Below are 17,487 nucleotides of genomic sequence, written 5' to 3'. Positions count from 1 at the left end.
ATACCTTAGGACCAATCATGTACCAATTCTGTTTTAGCAGTTAGTTTAAAAGCATGTCAACATACTCACCATTTTTTACGTATGATGTCAGATGCCAATCAAAGCTCAACTTTAAGATTTAATAATTGTTATTTTCTGCTTTCTGTTGAATCACAACTCAGTTTATTTTGACCGTTTGGTTGTGAGCTCCCCATCCATTTCCTTGCATAGTGGGATAATAGTGTGCCTTAAGAGAACACTCAAAATGAAACCTTATTCATTATGTCTACTCTCGGTATCGAGTTCCTTAATTTTTGTATTCTTCAGATGTGAACATGTGATATTCGAACCTGTTTTGAATCAGTATATAATACGGATTTTCCACGAAACACTTAGTAATCATTAGACAGGATGAGGTCATTAATTTTTAGAAAATCTGTAATCTCCATGCACGTATACATCTGACTTATTTTAACCCAAAACTCACTTTTAAACAGTCAATATAAAAAGTTGAAAATAGCAGTACTCAAAATATAAAACTGTAACCGATAAAACATGTAATCAAAAATATATTCTGCACAGACTGAACTTCAGTATATAAATGCCACCGAAACCTCAATCTGCTGTGATTTGTCAAAAACAATTATCGATTCCACAATAACTCTATAAATTGGTATTATTTATGTACCTTTACTTTCTTCTCTCTTTCTTCTTGAGCATGTCAGTGATGCTCAAGGATGCCTTGCGCTTTACACCTTGTGGGAAAACAGAGAAATATTTTTTAAAAGGCAAGATTTACTGAAAGCGTGACTCACATCAAAACATTCTTCACATCAAAGGAGATGAAACTCTGATGAAAGAATGTTTCTTGCAGTACCTTGCTTTTTGTTGGGTGACTCAGCGCTGTCTGGGGATCTCTTGGCATAAGCCAGCTTCATCCTCTGAATGTTTTTCTTGCTGATCACTTCATGCTGTACAATCGGATGCGGGTAGTCTTTACCCACAATGCATCCTGCGGCCTGCTGGATGCTGCGTGGAGCTTTCCAAGGTTCGTAGATATACTGTGCTGGGAACTTCTTTAGAAGAGGAAGGTACTTTCTGCAAACATGGTAGAGGCCAAATTAATTCATATTATGCACATTCAGGGTTGGCATTTAATAGGTTAATGATCATACTTGATGTAATCTCCATTTTTGTCCGTCTTCTTGCCAAAGGCGACAGGAGAGTACACCCTGAAATACTGGTGGAAGAAGGTGCTCGCTGACAACCACTGCCAGTTTCCTGCGTTCAAAGCCCAGTCGCCATCCAACAGAAGCTCCTCAAACACCTTCAGGAGCAGCAAACAACAAGTTAGAATCGTAATCCAGTCATTAATCCACAATTTGAAAAAAAAAAAAAAGTGGGTTAAAGTTGATGCAGCATAGCCAGAAGATGTTTACTTGTTTAATCTTATGATTTCTTCTTTATTGTAAAAACCTGATGCCTCCATTTACCACAATGTAACTTGACCACTGACAGCTCAGGTGGAGATTCTGATCTATTATGCTATAGCAGCAGCTTATGTAACTTTTGTATATGCGATTCACATCCTGAGTATGACTTCCTTTGATGATTTCAAGTGTGACAGTACTTTGTAGTATTTTACAGTGGCTGTTAGCCGTATATCAAATACCAATGATATTTATTAAAGGTTAGTCTGGTTGCTCTAAAACATCTTTTGAAAAGCCCTTTGATTGATATGTCAACATACTGAGTTGTAATTTAAAGATGTCTAACAGCAAATACTGTAATCAGCACATCTTGGACAGGTTTTGTTCTTGTTCTGTGGTAAAACTAAACTCATCGCCATGCAAGCTAATTGCCACACCATCTGCCCTTCTTCCCAGCTGATCCATAGGTCTCCCCTGGTGAGGAAACAGGCCACAGCATGTCTGGCCAGGTGATGGATCCAGCCCTCCTTTCTCAGCTGAGTCATGATGGCATCAATGAAGGGGAAACCAGTCCGAGCCTTAAGGGGAAATAAGATGACGTTGATTATTTTATGGCATAGTGAATGAGATTAATTAAACTGTGATTAGATGAGTGTATCACCATAAAAACTCTTTCTCAAGTGTAATCAGTTCTCTTCGAGAGACACTTTTTAAGGGCTCAGCCTCAGTACCTCTCTCCATGCAGCGAGAAATTCAGGGTTTACGTCCCAGTCCACCTGAGTACACACATGGTTGCCCACCATCTTGTTGAAGTTAGGGATACCAACACTGGCAGTGTAGAAGAACTCTCTCCAGAGTAACTGGCCATGCAGAGAAACTGGAGGATCTGAGTGCTTTTTCTGCCAAAGTCACACACGGAAAGGCCAAACGTTAGAAAAACTATCTCTCACTCTATTATCAGGCATGATAAACCCTTAATTAAATCAAATTTGTTTACTGTTGGAATTCACTAAACAATAAGAAAACTTAGGTTACCGTCAGAATCGAGACCTCATTCACAGTGTTGTGACCTATAAAAACGTTACCGTGGTGCGACACTCACCCCCTGATAGACCTCTGAGAGCCTCCACCAGAAAGTTCTCGCTGACAGGCAACCAAAGGTGACATACGGACTGAGCACAGTGGTGCTTGGGCTCAAGGAGTTTGGAGAAGTCTGCGGCTTCTCGAATCCACACACCCATCCCTGTATTTAGGAAACACATGAGACATGTAAATCAGACAGGGAACGTACAGGAGGTTATCTGTCATAACAAGATAATTTAATTTAACTTTACACATTGCTGTTTTGGATGTTGATACTCTCACTTCTCTAATGCGTGATGACTAAGATTCTGTCTAAAATGATCTTGTCATATTCATAGTAAACAGCCTTCAGTGATATAAAGAGGAGCATTGGGTGTGAAGCTTGTGTACCGTTCTTTTCATATGTTCATCGAGTCTCCTGAGAGCCTCCTGCTCTCCTCCTGGGAACAGCTCCTCTCCCAGAGCCGTGGTGTCCTGGTTGAGCCCCTCCAGTGTAGGAATCCTGTATTTCTCCTCATGTTTTTCTGAACAAGGCGTCTTCACATCTTTGACAAGAGGGAATGTGTTTCATTTGAGTCCAAATGAGAATTCAGGGGCATTATCCCGGTGTTTCTGGTAGTTACCTTTCATGTTTTCCATAGTTGGAGCAGGGATCGGTCTCTTAGGGGGACCAAGAGTCTTCACTATTGCTTGCAAACGGTTGTAAGTAAGGGGAGTTTTTCCATTGTTTTCTTCAATTATCCTATAATAACAACAGGACAACAACAACAGGACACAATTTTGTGTCATAAAATGCAAGTAATAAAGGAAAAATAGAGACGTAAAATCCCTGTGTTCAGCATGAGTAATACCTCTCCATATCATAAAGAGTGTGTGAGATTTTGTAGATGACTTCGACTCCATGTTCTTTGGCCAGCGTGGTCACTTTGTTGTCGCGGGTCAGACTGTAGGGCTCTGTGTCGTACTCATAGGTCAGCCTTGTTACGTTCCACTTGCTGAATAGCTCGAGGAAAACATCTTCTGGCTTCCCCCTGACAATGAACAACCTATGGCAAACACACCACAGCAGGACAACATGTTTTGGTAACAGCAGTCCGGCTTAAATCATATTATTACAGTCAAGAACAGCAATCACAGATGTTTTCAACAGTTTTTGAAATGTCTGAGTTTAGTCTATGTGTGTCTACCTAGAGTTGAGTTTCCTGAGGCTGCAGTCCAGGTCTTTGAGTGCTCCGATAAGGAACCTCCAGCGAGTGATGCCCACACAGGTGTTGTTATGGAGGTAAGGGTCCAGGATGAACACAGGGTACAGCTCCTTACAATCCCTCAGAGCAGCCATCAGGGCTGGGTTGTCATGCAACCTGAGTCCCTTGCGGAACCAGTGAATACATGTGTGAGCCATATCTGGGAACCTGGGAACCATGTGAACGCACATATTATATGCCGATTGTAAAAGAAAAAGCACTGGAGTTCAATAGCCTCACATAAACTACATATAGTCTGCCATTAATTCACATGTATTCCACCGTTAAAACACAATTTCAATTCAATTCAGTGCAAAATCACCATGCAACATCGCCCCAATACACTTGACAAGCACAAAAAGAAAGAAAGGAAAAAAAGCACATCAAAATATCAATGTCGAGAAAAATTACCACAGAAAAGTACCAAGTACTTTATATCTTTGTAAGCTTTGTTAAACAGATATGTTTTAATTCACCATCATGGAGCCACAAAATCCACTGAAATCACGAGGACTATACTTTTACTCTGCAAACGCATATCCAACTTTTACAGCAACGTTTCAAACAATATCTACTGAAAAAGTATTTCACCGAAGGGGATGCACAAGTTCTTTGACACGCTCGCAGAAACAGTGAATAGCGCTGTCAACACGGAGCCAATACGGTGAACCGACAACATAACAAAATATCACACCGTCAATGAGTTACATTCTCAACTCAAACTCTAACCAAAAGCACACCGTGGAGAAACAAAACTCTACCTTAATTAAGGTAAAACTAAACTAAACACCTAAGGTGGGCTCCGTCGCACGACGCTGCTGTGTTTTCTGAGGAAGTCGGTGTTGGGTAACATGCACGTTGACTGCGTTACAAAACGGGAAGCGCTGCTACGTCTGCAGCAAAATCAGCCAATCAGAGGAGAGCTAGTAAAAGCACATGCAGCTCCTGTAAGGCTTTGGGCTTCATCCAGCACATGTTAATATCGTCCAGACAATAATCGAGGCCAATGCTTCAGCATTGTAACATAAAAAGCTACTTTGCGTCTTATTTTGTGCCAAGAAGGCATCTGAAAGTAGAAATCCAACCTTCCTCAGTCAAAAATAAAACCGACATGCGGTGATCCCACTAAGCATACCACGCTTTTGGTTTGTGATGCTCGTAGCTCATCGTAGCTCGCCGTGATCGTATAGTGGTTAGTACTCTGCGTTGTGGCCGCAGCAACCCCGGTTCGAATCCGGGTCACGGCATTGTGGTACAATGTCACGGCAGATGAGTAGGTTTTTTTTATTTTTAGTCGACTGCGCAATCTTGTCTCTTAATCAAATGTTGCTGTTGCTATAATGACGCACCCGAACCTCGTGTGTATTTATACCGAGTCATTGTACGTCTCGCTGCTGCAAGTACAACATCCGAAAACTCGAATATGTGCTTGCCGACATCGTACAGTGTGCCACAGGAAGCAAGTAGCTGCTTTGTATATTCAGTATCTTATTCCAGCCAAATTACAAAGAACACAATGACTCTTATTTTCGCGGAAAGTTTTTCATCACTCATTACCTCAAAGCACCACCAGAGGGGGACATAGCCAAGGAAACCGGGAAACAAAGACTGGCCTATGACTGGCAGCTCATTTTGTTGTGATGACAAGAGCTCCACAACATGACACAGTTACATGTGCGCAAGGCAGGTTTGTTATCGCTGGTCATGGCACAGCGATGACAGATATGTAATATATATATATACACATATATATGTGTGTGTGTGTGTGTGTGTGTGTGTGTGTGTGTATATATCTTTAGTTAGTGTACTTATCTCTATTTCATTCTACAGTACCTTATACCTTTACTTTATTGTATTTCGGATGGGAGTACTTTGAATCCATTTGTCATAGTTCTGCCTCCGTCATTCATTCAGTCTGGTTGTGCCCTGTTGTTCACTCCTTTCACCCACCAAAGGTCTCCAATGTCTCTCTCTGTTCGTCCAGCCTCTTGCCTGCCACACCTCAGCTCATTACTGTTGTGTTGATGTCTCAAGACTTTCATCCTTGTCACAAGATGAAAACTCAAATGAATGAACGATGGACACTGTCCGTATTCACTGCTTGAGATCTGTATGCAACCGTCAGTCAGGGGGAAATGCTACATGGACGGCCACTGCCCTGGGTCGGTTGCAAAATGTTCAAAAATGTAATGGAGAAGGACAACTAGTTCTTTATTACTACAATTACAAATTAAATTAAATTAAACATAGCAGGAGCTGTCTGTGTCCTGTTTCTGTCACATGTGCGTTTTATTCATTTAGACGTATACTTACTCGCAGCCCCCTTTCGTTTTATTTAGAAAATTTTAAATTAAGATGCCACCAGGTGTTAACATGTCTCTGCTTATAGGGCCTACATATTAAACTGTAGTCGTGTCTACAAAATGAAGAGACAGGTGATTAACCTGTGTAGGATGAACAAAGTGGCCTAATGTTACAATCTGTTGCTGCCTTCAGGTCCTGTTGGAAAAATCGCAATTTAAAAAAAGAGCGCAAATCAACAACGTGGTAAATTAGAAAATCTGACTTTTGATTGGCTTCTGCGATGTGACGTTAAAGTAGCTTTGTTGAGTATATAAACGGGTTAAGATGATACATTTTATGGTTAATATATGTGTCAATTATCACTTTATTCCTCGTTTTCTGCAGCAGAATAAAGCGCCCGTTTGTTGTTTGATTTGTGAAACTGCATGCCCCGTCGTGGTGTTACTCCGTATGTGTGATTATAGTCACTACCAACAGCAGACCATCGGAATTTCGGCCTCTGTCGTCCCCCCCGTGAAGGCAGCATCTCAGTCACCTCTCCGTTGGCTGACAGACTCGCCATTCAGCAACCCGCCCGCCCAGCAGCATTGAGAGCGGCATGGCAACGGCGAGGAGACGGGGGGAGAAGGTGTGGTGAGGGGTGACAGTTTAACCGGACCAGAGAGAGCAGCCGCCGCAGCAGCAGCACTATTTATCCAGTGAAGAAACAGTGCAGCTCGGCCAGTCATCGCGCGCTCACACACTGACTTAAACGATGCACCACCGCCGCCGCCTCTCCGCACTGTCGCTTCCTCTGACCAGGTGTTGGAGCAACGAACCGGGACGCCGTTGAACTTGTATGTATGTGCTGTGTGCACTTCTCTCTGCTGGTCCCGTTCGCAGACGATCGAGAAGATGCTGAGCCGACTGATGAGCAGCAGCATCAGGAGTCTGGACAGGGAATGCAATTGCACTGTGAGGCTGCTGGACGACTCGGAGTACACCTGCACGATTCAGGTCAGTGGGGACCAACAATCCCTGTCTCTCAAAGCATCTGGTCGTGGGGGACGTATTGATACGTAACGTGGTGGCGATCAGGTAAAATGACGTTTGCCCGCTCATATCTCCCCCCCCCCTCTGTCAGCTTGCAGGACACATTCAGATTAAAGGAGGTGCCATCCACCTCATGTTCATTGAGCTTCACATCACATCTGGCCGTGTGTTTATGTGCAGACTGTTTGTCTTCATGGGGCTGCAGACTTTCGTCAGAGCATTACCTGTGTGGACATGATGACCGCATGTGGTGTGCATTGCGTAGCAAATTTCAGGGATTGTCAGATACCACTATATGCCAACAGAAAGAATAATAATAATTAAAAAAAAAAAAAAAACAGATCTCTGTATAAGCTGTTGTCATTTCAGCAGCTTTATGCATGAATTGATTTGAATGCATTATGAAACTAATCTGGATAATCTGATCTTGAACGATTTCAGTGGAAGGCTCAGTGAGGATTTCTGGATCCTCTGGCTGCATGAACCGGACAGAGCCACAAGAGGTTGATTCCCAAGGATTTGCATGTTCCCCACAAGTGGGGAAAGTTAAATGTACTTTGCATCCCAGTAAAAAAAAAAAAGAGGGTGGAGATCTCCTGGTTAGTGTTAATAAAGAAGTTGTTTGCCCTTTAGACTGACCCCGTGTTGGACAGAAGAATGGACACTTTGCAATGATAAGAGAACCTTACCTCCAATTCAGCTAATCAAATTTGTTTTTTTCCAAATTCCTTTACATCTGAGTCAACTTTAGTGGGGACATATTCCTTTCCAAAACCGAAATGATTTACATTCACAAGTTTGGTTGCAGCAGCGAGATCTTATGGATCCAATCTTGGGATCTCTGAAGGTTTAGAGCAGAATGGGAGATACACACAATGGGGAATACCCTTTGTTCAATAAGGTTGTTTTGTATAAACTGGGTAGAAATAATTGTCAAAACACAATACGACACATACATGTACTGTATATCAACGGTTTCTGTTGTGCACTCCTGCATCATTAAAGACAGCTGATGTAGTGCTGTACGAGGAAACAGAATAACCTTTTTGTCTCCTGGATGTATTTATCAAAGCTGAATGTTGATGTTGAACTTTAAAACAAAGTTGCTCTACAAGTAGTTTAAGTGCATTTGATCCAGCGTTACGGGCTGCATTAAGTCTGACTTCTCATCTTCTCACTTTGTGGTTTTGGCTGTTTGTATCAGCTCTGAGTCCATCTTTGGCTTTTATTTGCAGTTGACACAGTAGCAGAAAAGCACTCATTCACATTTATGGTCACTTGTGTTGAATAACTGCAGTTTATCATGTGTCTGTTTTTATTGTGTTGTAAAGGTGTTTCCATTTTTCGCAGTACCTGGTGTAGATCGATGTCCCTGTTCATTTGATGGCTTAATTCAGAGGCTTCCATGTTTTGGTAAAACTGAGGAATGCTGCCCATCAGATACGTCATTCAGCCAGTCTTTCAAACAGTTATTGTTATCTCAAAAATCGATTCCTGTATTGATGTGAATGAATGGCGAGACACAACTAGAGTCAGTAAGCACACGCCGTTTCTTTATGAGCGAGAAAGCGCAGGAGTTAGTGATTAATGTGTGCACCTCTTTTTGTAAATCAAGTGCATGTGTGTGTCCTTCATGTGGCTGCGTCATTTTGAAGTGTGTGCATTGTCTAACCTGGTCGTCTGAGTTTGTGGAGAGGTGTTTGTTACTCAAAGGGATTCCAATGCTGCTGAATTAGAGATGACAGCACACAAAGGCCATCAACACAGGCTCATTTCTAGGATCTGACGGCAAAGGCAAAGCAAGCCTTCCAAAGTCTAACAACTTAAAGTGGTGATGCTCTGGGGACAAATGAAATGGTAATTTTACGTCAGTTTCAGGTCTTCTCCTGCTTGTCCTCATCCAGTTTAAAACATGTTTTTAATATTGCCAACAAGTGCGGAGCAACATGATTGTTTTTCTTGAGATTTCAGACATATAATCATGTTTTCTGTGTAATATGTGGGAGTATGCAGTCAGATGGTGCTATGCAGTTGATGTAACTTTTGGCCAGCTTCCTAACATCAATTTTTGTTTAATGTCACAGTTCCTCAAGCTGAACACCATGTAAGTTTTTGCCTTCTGTCTGATCTGGGTATGGTGGTTTTTTTGTGTTTTTGTTGATGAGTTGTGTTTACCAAATTGCAGCCCGCACTTGTTCCCCCTTGACTTCTAAGCAGCTCCTTCATCCAAGCATGAGTCAAAGTGTTTGGCTGTCAAGATAATGCTGACCCACCCCTTTTAGCAACTGAAAGCACACAGCAGGGACAGAATACTTAATTTCTAGTGGAGCTTCTATTGAGAGCGATTAGCTCTCTATTGGCATGTTTCATTGTATCCAGCAAGGCAAATAATGAAATATGCCATTATTTCACACTATGGGGCTCTTGATGAAGCTAGAGTGGTCTAAATGGAAACATCATCGGCTTAATCAATCGTCTATTGTTCACAACATCAACATCAGCATTTATTTGCTGGCATCAGAATGTGTGAACACAACATTTTGGGAGCTATATTAATCGTGTTTAACACAAGGTGCCTGTAGAGCTAAATAATGGGATCATGTCATTTTTCATCTGCATAAAGGACACCACAGTGACCTTAGCCCAGGAGGACGACATTGTGGGCTCATTGAAAATGAGGCCGGATGGTTGCCGTCCTTTCCTGGACACCTTCGAGATGTGGCCCAGAATAAAGGGCCCTCACGGGGCTCAGCAACGGTCACACTCTCCATTTAGCTCAATTAGCCTACACCGCAAACTGCTGCTATTACACTGAAATCACATCATTGGGGAATGATGGTAGATGTGACCTTCCTAAATGGAAAACCATCTCAATGTGAAGGCAGCAATAAGTACAATATGAAGGCAACCAGGTAAAGGTGAAGCACACAAGTCCTGTTTTATAACATTGACATGGGGCCCCTCGACCCCAAGACTCGTCAGTTTCTGCTTACGTACCCGACCAATTGAATTCCAATACCAACACCCATTTTTCTGAAACCATGCTGCGTGAGCGGCCCCCTCACCCACTGATGACATTGTACCTGGTTACATCATAACACTTGAATCATGGGAGACTCATGTTCATTGATCTATCCTGCCCTTCAACACAACTCTGCCCTTCAGGAGACTCACAGGCATCTCACAACCATAGGTCACACCACAAACTCTTAAGACTCACAGAGCTGCAGGCATGGTTGATTGATGTGGAAGCAATCAGAGGTCCTACATGTGGGTGTGCTGTAGATATGTTCAGCTGCAGTGGGATAAAGATGGAAAGTGCTGAGCAGAGTGCTTAAAGTTTCCACAGAAGCTTTGAGATTCTCTGATACTTGGAGGCTTGAGAGACAGGGTCTGAAATTGCACTGTCTGACCACATGATGTTGGTGAACTAATTTTGAACGTTTTTAAGCATTTTGAAGATAGCAGCGTCAATGATGTAGAGAGTAACTCAATTGACGTGTCCCGGCAATAATAACAGGGCGGCTCAATGGGAAAAAAACCCAATATCTTACCACTTCCTGCCAGTCAAAGTGTGGATCTTCCTACAGAGTGAGGTTGATGCGGGAATTGCTTTCCTCCTTACCTCTGGGCTGAATAAGCAGAGCTCAGAGTGATCTTGTAGGGAGTATATAGGGTTAGAGATTTGCGCAGCTTCATTGAATTTGCTTTGCCATTTATACTCAAGTATCGATCCCTTTATCTCTGGTGGTATTTGTCTATCGTGGACACTGTAGCAGATCAATCACAAATGGCCTGGATGTATGCTTTTATCTGCTTAATGTCTAGCCCCTAATTCATCCACTCACACAACTGTCACACAGTGACGGTGGTAAGTTAACATACCAGACATGGGCCTAGCTGGATGGAGTAATTTAGGGTACTTATACGAGTCACTTGTGGAGAAGAGGAACACAGTTGGAATCGCCAATCCTGCAGTTGGTGAATGCCCTGCTCTACTTGCAGACCTACAGCCACCCCATCAACAATAAGGATAAACAATTTCTTGATTAAGTTTTGAAAATAAATAATGATTTGTATCATACTAAAATCTGACCCACATCACTCACCTGTATGTCCATGATTGTCCAGATTGATTAAAGAATGAGATGCTGCAGTTTTCTTATGAATCCCATATACAACATCTTTGTACCCAAACTACGTGACAGTTCATCTACAGTAAGAGACACCGCTGGTGTGTTTGTAACAAGGGGGTTAGTTTCAAGAAAAAATATTATAGATTAAATATGACCTCGTCTGAATTTTGTCATCACAAGGGTAAAGCTTGAGGGGTGTCTTCCATCTGAATTTTACACACTTTCAAAATAAATATTCAAGTTATTTTATTACTTTGTCCTGGAAAGTATTTACAGTGTTTCATTTAGCCATAGCCCCTTTAACACAGAGTAATGATAGTGATGATATTAAATATCTGTGCACGCTACTTTTAACTTTCAAATTAAACACTGTCTTTAAATAGAGGCACAAATACAGGGATTATTTCGATCTGATTTTCTTTGGCAGTTGTACCCTGGATGCTTTTGAATGATGTAGTCTTGGAGTGTGGTTAAACAGCCCCAGTCTAGCATTGTTAATCAGCAGTATCTCAGTAGACAACAGGTCAGTAGAGTAAACCCTCCACTGTCTAACATGGCACTGAGATACATTTCATCAGATTATTATAGAAATATATTAGGGTATGTTGTTCAAATCACCATTAATGCCTGAACTACTGTACCACACACTCAAAATTTCAGATGTATCACTCAAAGGTCAACATAACTGTATGCAGGTCATCAAATATCATCCAGCTGTCAGACAGTTCAAATTTAGAAGTAAGTATCGTGAGCCATTAATTATATTTCTATTGTCAAGCAAAATATGTATATCAGAGATTAAAAAGCAAAATGAATGATAGGATAGCACTGATGCAGAGAGACATACCTCATCCCTCTGAGTGACCCAGTGACCTGGCACCGGATCAGATCTTGTATAGCTCACTAATGAAATTAGGGCTGTTCTTTTGAAGCCAAATGCAGAAGTTGGAAGGAGCTCGCCTCGTTTGCGTTGTGAATGCATTATTGAAATAGGTTGCTCTTGTCTCCAAAGTGGTCTCTGCACTCATATTGTTTTCCTCTTGGTATGCACTGCTAAAATTGGAATAGAGGTTGTGACATATTCTGTTTTAAAACATGCACGGGTCTGTTGTTCTGCTTATGTTGTCTTCACCTCGGAGCTTGCACGCTAAAGTAATAAAAATGGCCTATATCATCTAACAGAATAGAAGTATAGTTGTTTAGATTTGTCCAAATTTAACCAAGTTATAGCCAAATATGAATTTGGCTTCTTGGCTTCTTTTATGTGTTTGCAAAGAAAGGGACTCCGAAGATTCAAGAGAGTGCCGGGGCACATCAATTATTACTGTCAAATTGTAGTTCTTTATGTTCTTTACTGGCAATTATACAAATGGTGGATTGATTCATCCTTGATGTATAACTCGACTTTGCTCGTCAGAAGATCTTGGCTGCTGAATTGTTTTGATAAGATTGACTCGTGTCCATGAAAAATGAAAGTCAAAGTTATTTTTTCATGTGCTAAAATGATGAGGCTAATTCAAATAATCGAAAAGTCATTTAAAGTATTTCTCAGAAACAAGACTATGAGTCTACAGTCATACTCACGATGCTGTGAGATTAAACTGCTTTCAGCTAAATGCTCATCACAGTATGATAATATTCTCGCAGTATCAATGCTAACATGATGCTGTTGATGCTGGCAGGTATAATGTAGCCCTTCTTATTTGAGCGTGTTAGCATGCTAACATTTAATCATTATCGCAGAACATGAAGTAGAGCTGCAGTTGATGGAAATGAAAAATGAGAGGATTACCACGTGTGGAGCAAATTTCATGGCAATCCATCCGATAGTTGTCGAGACACAGACATACACCTCCTAGCACTAGAGGAAAAGTCAGGGGATCACCAAAAGATGCATTATCTGGGAACCTGAATGTCTTCACAAAATGTGAGGCCAGTCCATCCTATGGTTACTAAGATAACTTGTTCAGAACCAAAGTGGTGGGCTGATTGCCGTCCATAAAGACCTTCCACTTGCATGGCTAATAAAAAGATGTCGTCAATTCTTTGTTGTCATATCTTTGTCGCTGTATTGGATATCTTTGGGTATTGTCTGAACTCATGAAATGTTGGTAAGTTCTGATCGGCATTCCTTAATATTTCTGACCACATTATGTCTTCAGTGAAACAATTAAAAAGGTCATGAGGTTACTCAAGTATGACATAACTGACCAAACTTCAAAGACCTTATTAGTTGGTTGGTTTTCGATGAACAACCAAAAATTTGGGCTGTGTGTTCTGCACACGTGTTTGAACCTTGGTTTAGCTGTATCAATGCTCTCAGTGCTGTCAAAATGTCTTTGATCAGGCCTCTCAGTCTCAGCCTGGATCTGCTCAGCAGGAGATAACAGAACTCTGCTCGGATCGGGAAGCTCCCGGGTGTAGGCTAAAGGAGCTGAATGGGTGATGTTTTAAAAGGTGCCCTGTCTTTATTTTTAGACATCTTGACAATGAGAAACTGTTGATAGCCTTGCTCTCACGTTACAGTTCATGGTGCTACACATAGCACCTCGAGCAGTGCTAAAACACATGCATATTCAGTCAGCCTCCCCTAATAAAGCTTTAGCACAGTTACTGGATAGACCAATATAAATCTCACCTGACGTCCAAACAGTCAGCCTGTGGCTCACAAGCATGGTGTTCAGGCAGAGCTTTTGGCCTGTAATAATCCACAGACTGGGAATGGTGGTCCCCTAAGTAGATTTATTTCTAACCGGTAAAGGCTTAATATAGAATAAAAGTAGGATGTGCTTTAGACAGAGCTCTTGCTTATCTGCCTCGCTGCCAGCGACGTACCGCTTTGCTGAAATCTGCGAGAGACATGTCTTTCTGATGTGAAGGCGCTCTGCTAAATAACATGTTAATCCATAATGTGGAGAAATGGTGAGATAAGCCCTGGAGGCTTTGGTGTGCTTTCAGACTGGGACATTTTGCTGTTGGCCTGACAGTGATATGTACGACTCCAGTGAAGTCAGGGCAACTCCCAACACCCCACTGACTGATTGTCTTAGTCATCACATATATCATCCCTACAGTATGAGACAGATCGATTGTTTTGAGATTTAAATCAACGGATTTAAGTAACAACCCTCATCCAAACTTAAATATGTGACACTAAAGTCCATGTGATAAGTTCATGTAACCCAGGACAGGGCAGTGAATTTGCCAGTGAGTGAAGATTCAGTCGATACCATTTCCAATTAATGATAATTGCTACTGCTCATAATGATGTATCATTTTCATTATAATATATAATCATATAACTTTTAACTACTTATTGACTTCGCCACACTCAATTACAAAGTGGACTTTGTCTTTACTGATAGACAGCTTTGCAACTTGAAGCTTTCATTCAATGCTGTGAACTCTCCATAAAAATAGAAGAAAAGAATAAGCAAAAGCTTAAGTTAATTGATGATGTAAGATTGAGACTCCTCTAAACTCAGGGGTTTTTTTTGCTTCTGGTGGACTGCAGGTCTCTCTCAGGGCAGATAAACCCCCACTGCCTCAATACTTGTATTTTATAACACTGATTGTGAGGACAGCAGAAAATCTTGGCTATCAAAATGTGTGTGACGAATGAATATTTAATGCTGGTTATCTCGAATGCACATGTTTCTGGAGGTGTCCGATGAGGTTAGGCTATCGTGTGTGGTGCAGCAGCAGAGAACTTGCCAGCACACTTCGAGCATTTGTCTTTTTGTCTTTGCTGTACACCGGCATCTGAAGAAGCCTCAGTTTAAACACTCGTACTCTCTTTTTCTTTGTCCTATCTTTTTATCTGTCTCTCTGTTTCTCTCTTGTTTAATGTCCCTTTCATCCTTCTTCTCTTTTTGTCTACTGTCTCCTGGCTGGCCCCTAAATTCCACAAAATCCCCTCATTGTTCCTTTTCACTTTCATTTCTCCTCTTCTTCTCTCTGTCTCTGTCTGTCCTTCTCTCAGCAAGTAACACTGCAGCTGAGCAGATTAATGAGCTCGCCCTGAGTGAACCTGACACCAGTAGACAACACAGCAAAGACATGCTATACGTGACACAGCACTAAGGATGCAGGAGGCATTTCACTGAAGGCTTATGCATTTAAAAGGCTTTTGGTATGATATTCCTGTTTTACCCAATGCTAGAATGCTAATATGCTAACCTAAAATGGTAACCAGTAACATGGCTGTAGGCTTTTAGTTGTGGTTTTATGTGTAGAATTTGTACTTGTAATCATAGACAGCTGTCAGTTTTTGCCCCCAGTCTTTCACTTCTGTTTAGCATTACTTTAACAAGGCCGACCTTATTTCTTTGTCATGCCAAAGTTTCAAAGTGAGAAAATAAAGAGAAGCCAACAAATAATGTACACTACATTCATTCTGTGCTTCTTTTTCACAGTGATGATTCACGTCTCTCGGGGAGTCGGTGTGTCTCTGCTGACGCCTTTGAAGCTTGTAGGAATAAAGATATGGGAAACAAGTGTAGCAAACTGTTGGCTGTTGAGGGTGAGTCTGTCTGCAGCCTGATGACACACCAGGGGCTAAAGTCTAAACAAACGCATAAGGAAATGAAGATGTGATTGTAGGTCAAGAGTACGTTGATGTGAGCTTCATCAGTTTAATTAAAATGGTAACGATCAGTGTTGCAGATTTTCTGCACTGCGTAGTGAGAATATAAATCCTCTGTATGGCTCATTTTAATTTTGTAGCTGAAACATAATTAAGTAATTTTCATGTCATATTTGGGAGGCATCCAGAAGATTACAGTTTAATGTGGGGAACTGAGCAGCAGCCCTGTAACAAGCCAAACTAAATCACCTCACTGCATGTGTTGGAGCAGTTTCAGCTCAGGGATTATGCCGTACCACAGGACTGGGAAAGCCCAAAAGGAGACGGTCTGAAAACGGATGTTTCTTAGTTTTGTAATTTCCTGTGCCTGTGTCTCTCCTTGTAAAAAAATATTTGCACATCTCTCAATTACTAGATCCAGTCAATCCTCCATTTGGCCCAGCTGCAGTTAAGGTGTTAGAGGTTGATTGTATGACATGTCTTCATAAAGCAGCAGCAGTGGAGCTCTGAAGATTAGCAGAATAGATGTATATTAGCCTTTCAACAGTGGTGGATATCAGACCGGCAGAGAAATCCTTCTCACCCCAGTGCAGGCTTTACAGCAGGGAAATCTTGAGGGGTTGACAGAAATGAGAGAGCAATATCTTGTTCTTGCCAGAGTCTTCTCTGGTGCTCTTCTTTCTCTTTTCTGTTGTCTTTTATCTCAAACTTGAAAGGGGAGACGAAGCTTGTTTGAGAAAAGCAGGGGTTTGCTCGTGCATTGAGGATGTCACTGGAATGGACGAGTGGAGGCACAGTGGTGTTTCCGTGCAGACTGATGTAAGCCGCACTGAACTTGGGAATCATTCTGTTGTGATTTTTGCTCAGACATGGGTCACATGTTTTATTAATGATCCAGTTCTTTCTGACTCTAGCGGTTGATATTTAATCACCATACCAATGATGTTCCCACCGAGGTGCTCCTAATTGTCACTGTATATCTTCTCTTTTCCTGTGGGTGTGCTGGGAAATGGTGTTTGTGCTAAAGAAGGAGGCCCCATGCATATCTGATTTTTTTTTCTGCACATTTGTGTGAATTCCTGTATTGATAAGAGGCGGCACCAAAGGAAATGTTGCTAGCGTCATGAGTCCACTGGGATGTGAGTTGGGTGCTTTGTAAACAAAAGTCCAAAGCTTTAATTACACTCGGATGCTGACGTCCTGTTGGGTGCCTGCTGGCTCTGCACATTACAGACAACAGTAACAGTATGTCTGTGCTCCTGTGTGTGTGTGCTCCTGTGTGTGTGTGTGTGTGTGTGTGTGTGTGTGTGTGTGTGTGTGTGTGTGTGTGTGTGTGTGTGTGTGTGTGGGAGGGGGGGGTTGCATTGGACAAAACGAAACAGGGACTTTACACCATGAAGATGACTGTAATGACTTCAGGAATCTCATGCGGTTAACACTCTGTCTCTGCTAATTACTCTGCGGCAGAGAGACAAAATGCAAATGCAAATGTTTAGAGATAAGAATCAGACCTCCCCAAACAGAGACCACAAAGCAGATTTTGAATCTGTCAATCTTTTTTTATTTTTATTTGATTGATTCTCATACACGTTACAATTCTGCACTGCTTAGATTTGGTGTGTTTTTTGTGAAATCGGAATCACATGCCTGAGCACGTGCAGTGATGCCTGACGCCAGTGAGTTTTATGGACTCC

The 17,487-nt window shown here is 41.7% G+C and overlaps 2 protein-coding genes and 1 non-coding gene across 8 annotated transcripts in view; 2 read left to right on the top strand and 1 right to left on the bottom strand.

Annotated features, from left to right (window-relative positions):
- cry5 (cryptochrome circadian regulator 5) overlaps positions 1-4,566 on the bottom strand; it is a 6,800-nt gene extending 2,234 nt beyond the window's left edge. Inside the window, exons 1-11 of one of the 5 annotated variants that reach the window (XM_069174254.1) lie at positions 4,498-4,566; positions 3,680-3,904; positions 3,344-3,538; positions 3,116-3,234; positions 2,883-3,037; positions 2,512-2,652; positions 2,141-2,308; positions 1,847-1,987; positions 1,155-1,306; positions 857-1,077; positions 1-734 (exon numbers count right to left, since the gene is read on the bottom strand). The exon at positions 1-734 is cut by the window's left edge and continues 464 nt beyond it. In XM_069174254.1, the coding sequence (XP_069030355.1) occupies positions 670-734; positions 857-1,077; positions 1,155-1,306; positions 1,847-1,987; positions 2,141-2,308; positions 2,512-2,652; positions 2,883-3,037; positions 3,116-3,234; positions 3,344-3,538; positions 3,680-3,894 (1,572 nt within the window). In that variant the 5' untranslated portion in view covers positions 3,895-3,904; positions 4,498-4,566 and the 3' untranslated portion in view covers positions 1-669. The other 4 variants (XM_069174256.1, XM_069174255.1, XM_069174253.1 and 1 more) reach the window with 4 other exon arrangements.
- Positions 4,567-4,911: 345 nt separating this feature from the next.
- On the top strand, positions 4,912-4,983 carry trnah-gug (transfer RNA histidin (anticodon GUG)). The gene has a single exon. It is a non-coding gene; the product is annotated as a tRNA-His (tRNA).
- Positions 4,984-6,634: 1,651 nt separating this feature from the next.
- The window catches only part of LOC138212968 (FERM domain-containing protein 5-like), a 64,219-nt gene continuing 53,366 nt past the window's right edge, over positions 6,635-17,487 (top strand). The window contains exon 1 of one of the 2 annotated variants that reach the window (XM_069173723.1): positions 6,635-7,036. In XM_069173723.1, the coding sequence (XP_069029824.1) occupies positions 6,935-7,036 (102 nt within the window). In that variant the 5' untranslated portion in view covers positions 6,635-6,934. The remainder of the gene's footprint in view (positions 7,037-17,487) is intronic. The other variant, XM_069173724.1, reaches the window with a different exon arrangement.

This window comes from Embiotoca jacksoni, unplaced genomic scaffold, assembly GCF_022577435.1.
Source record: "Embiotoca jacksoni isolate LCO1_2020_lvr unplaced genomic scaffold, fEmbJac1.0.p SCAF_6, whole genome shotgun sequence".
Classification (NCBI taxonomy): Eukaryota; Metazoa; Chordata; class Actinopteri; family Embiotocidae; genus Embiotoca; species Embiotoca jacksoni.
This window is presented reverse-complemented; position numbering and strand designations above follow the sequence as displayed.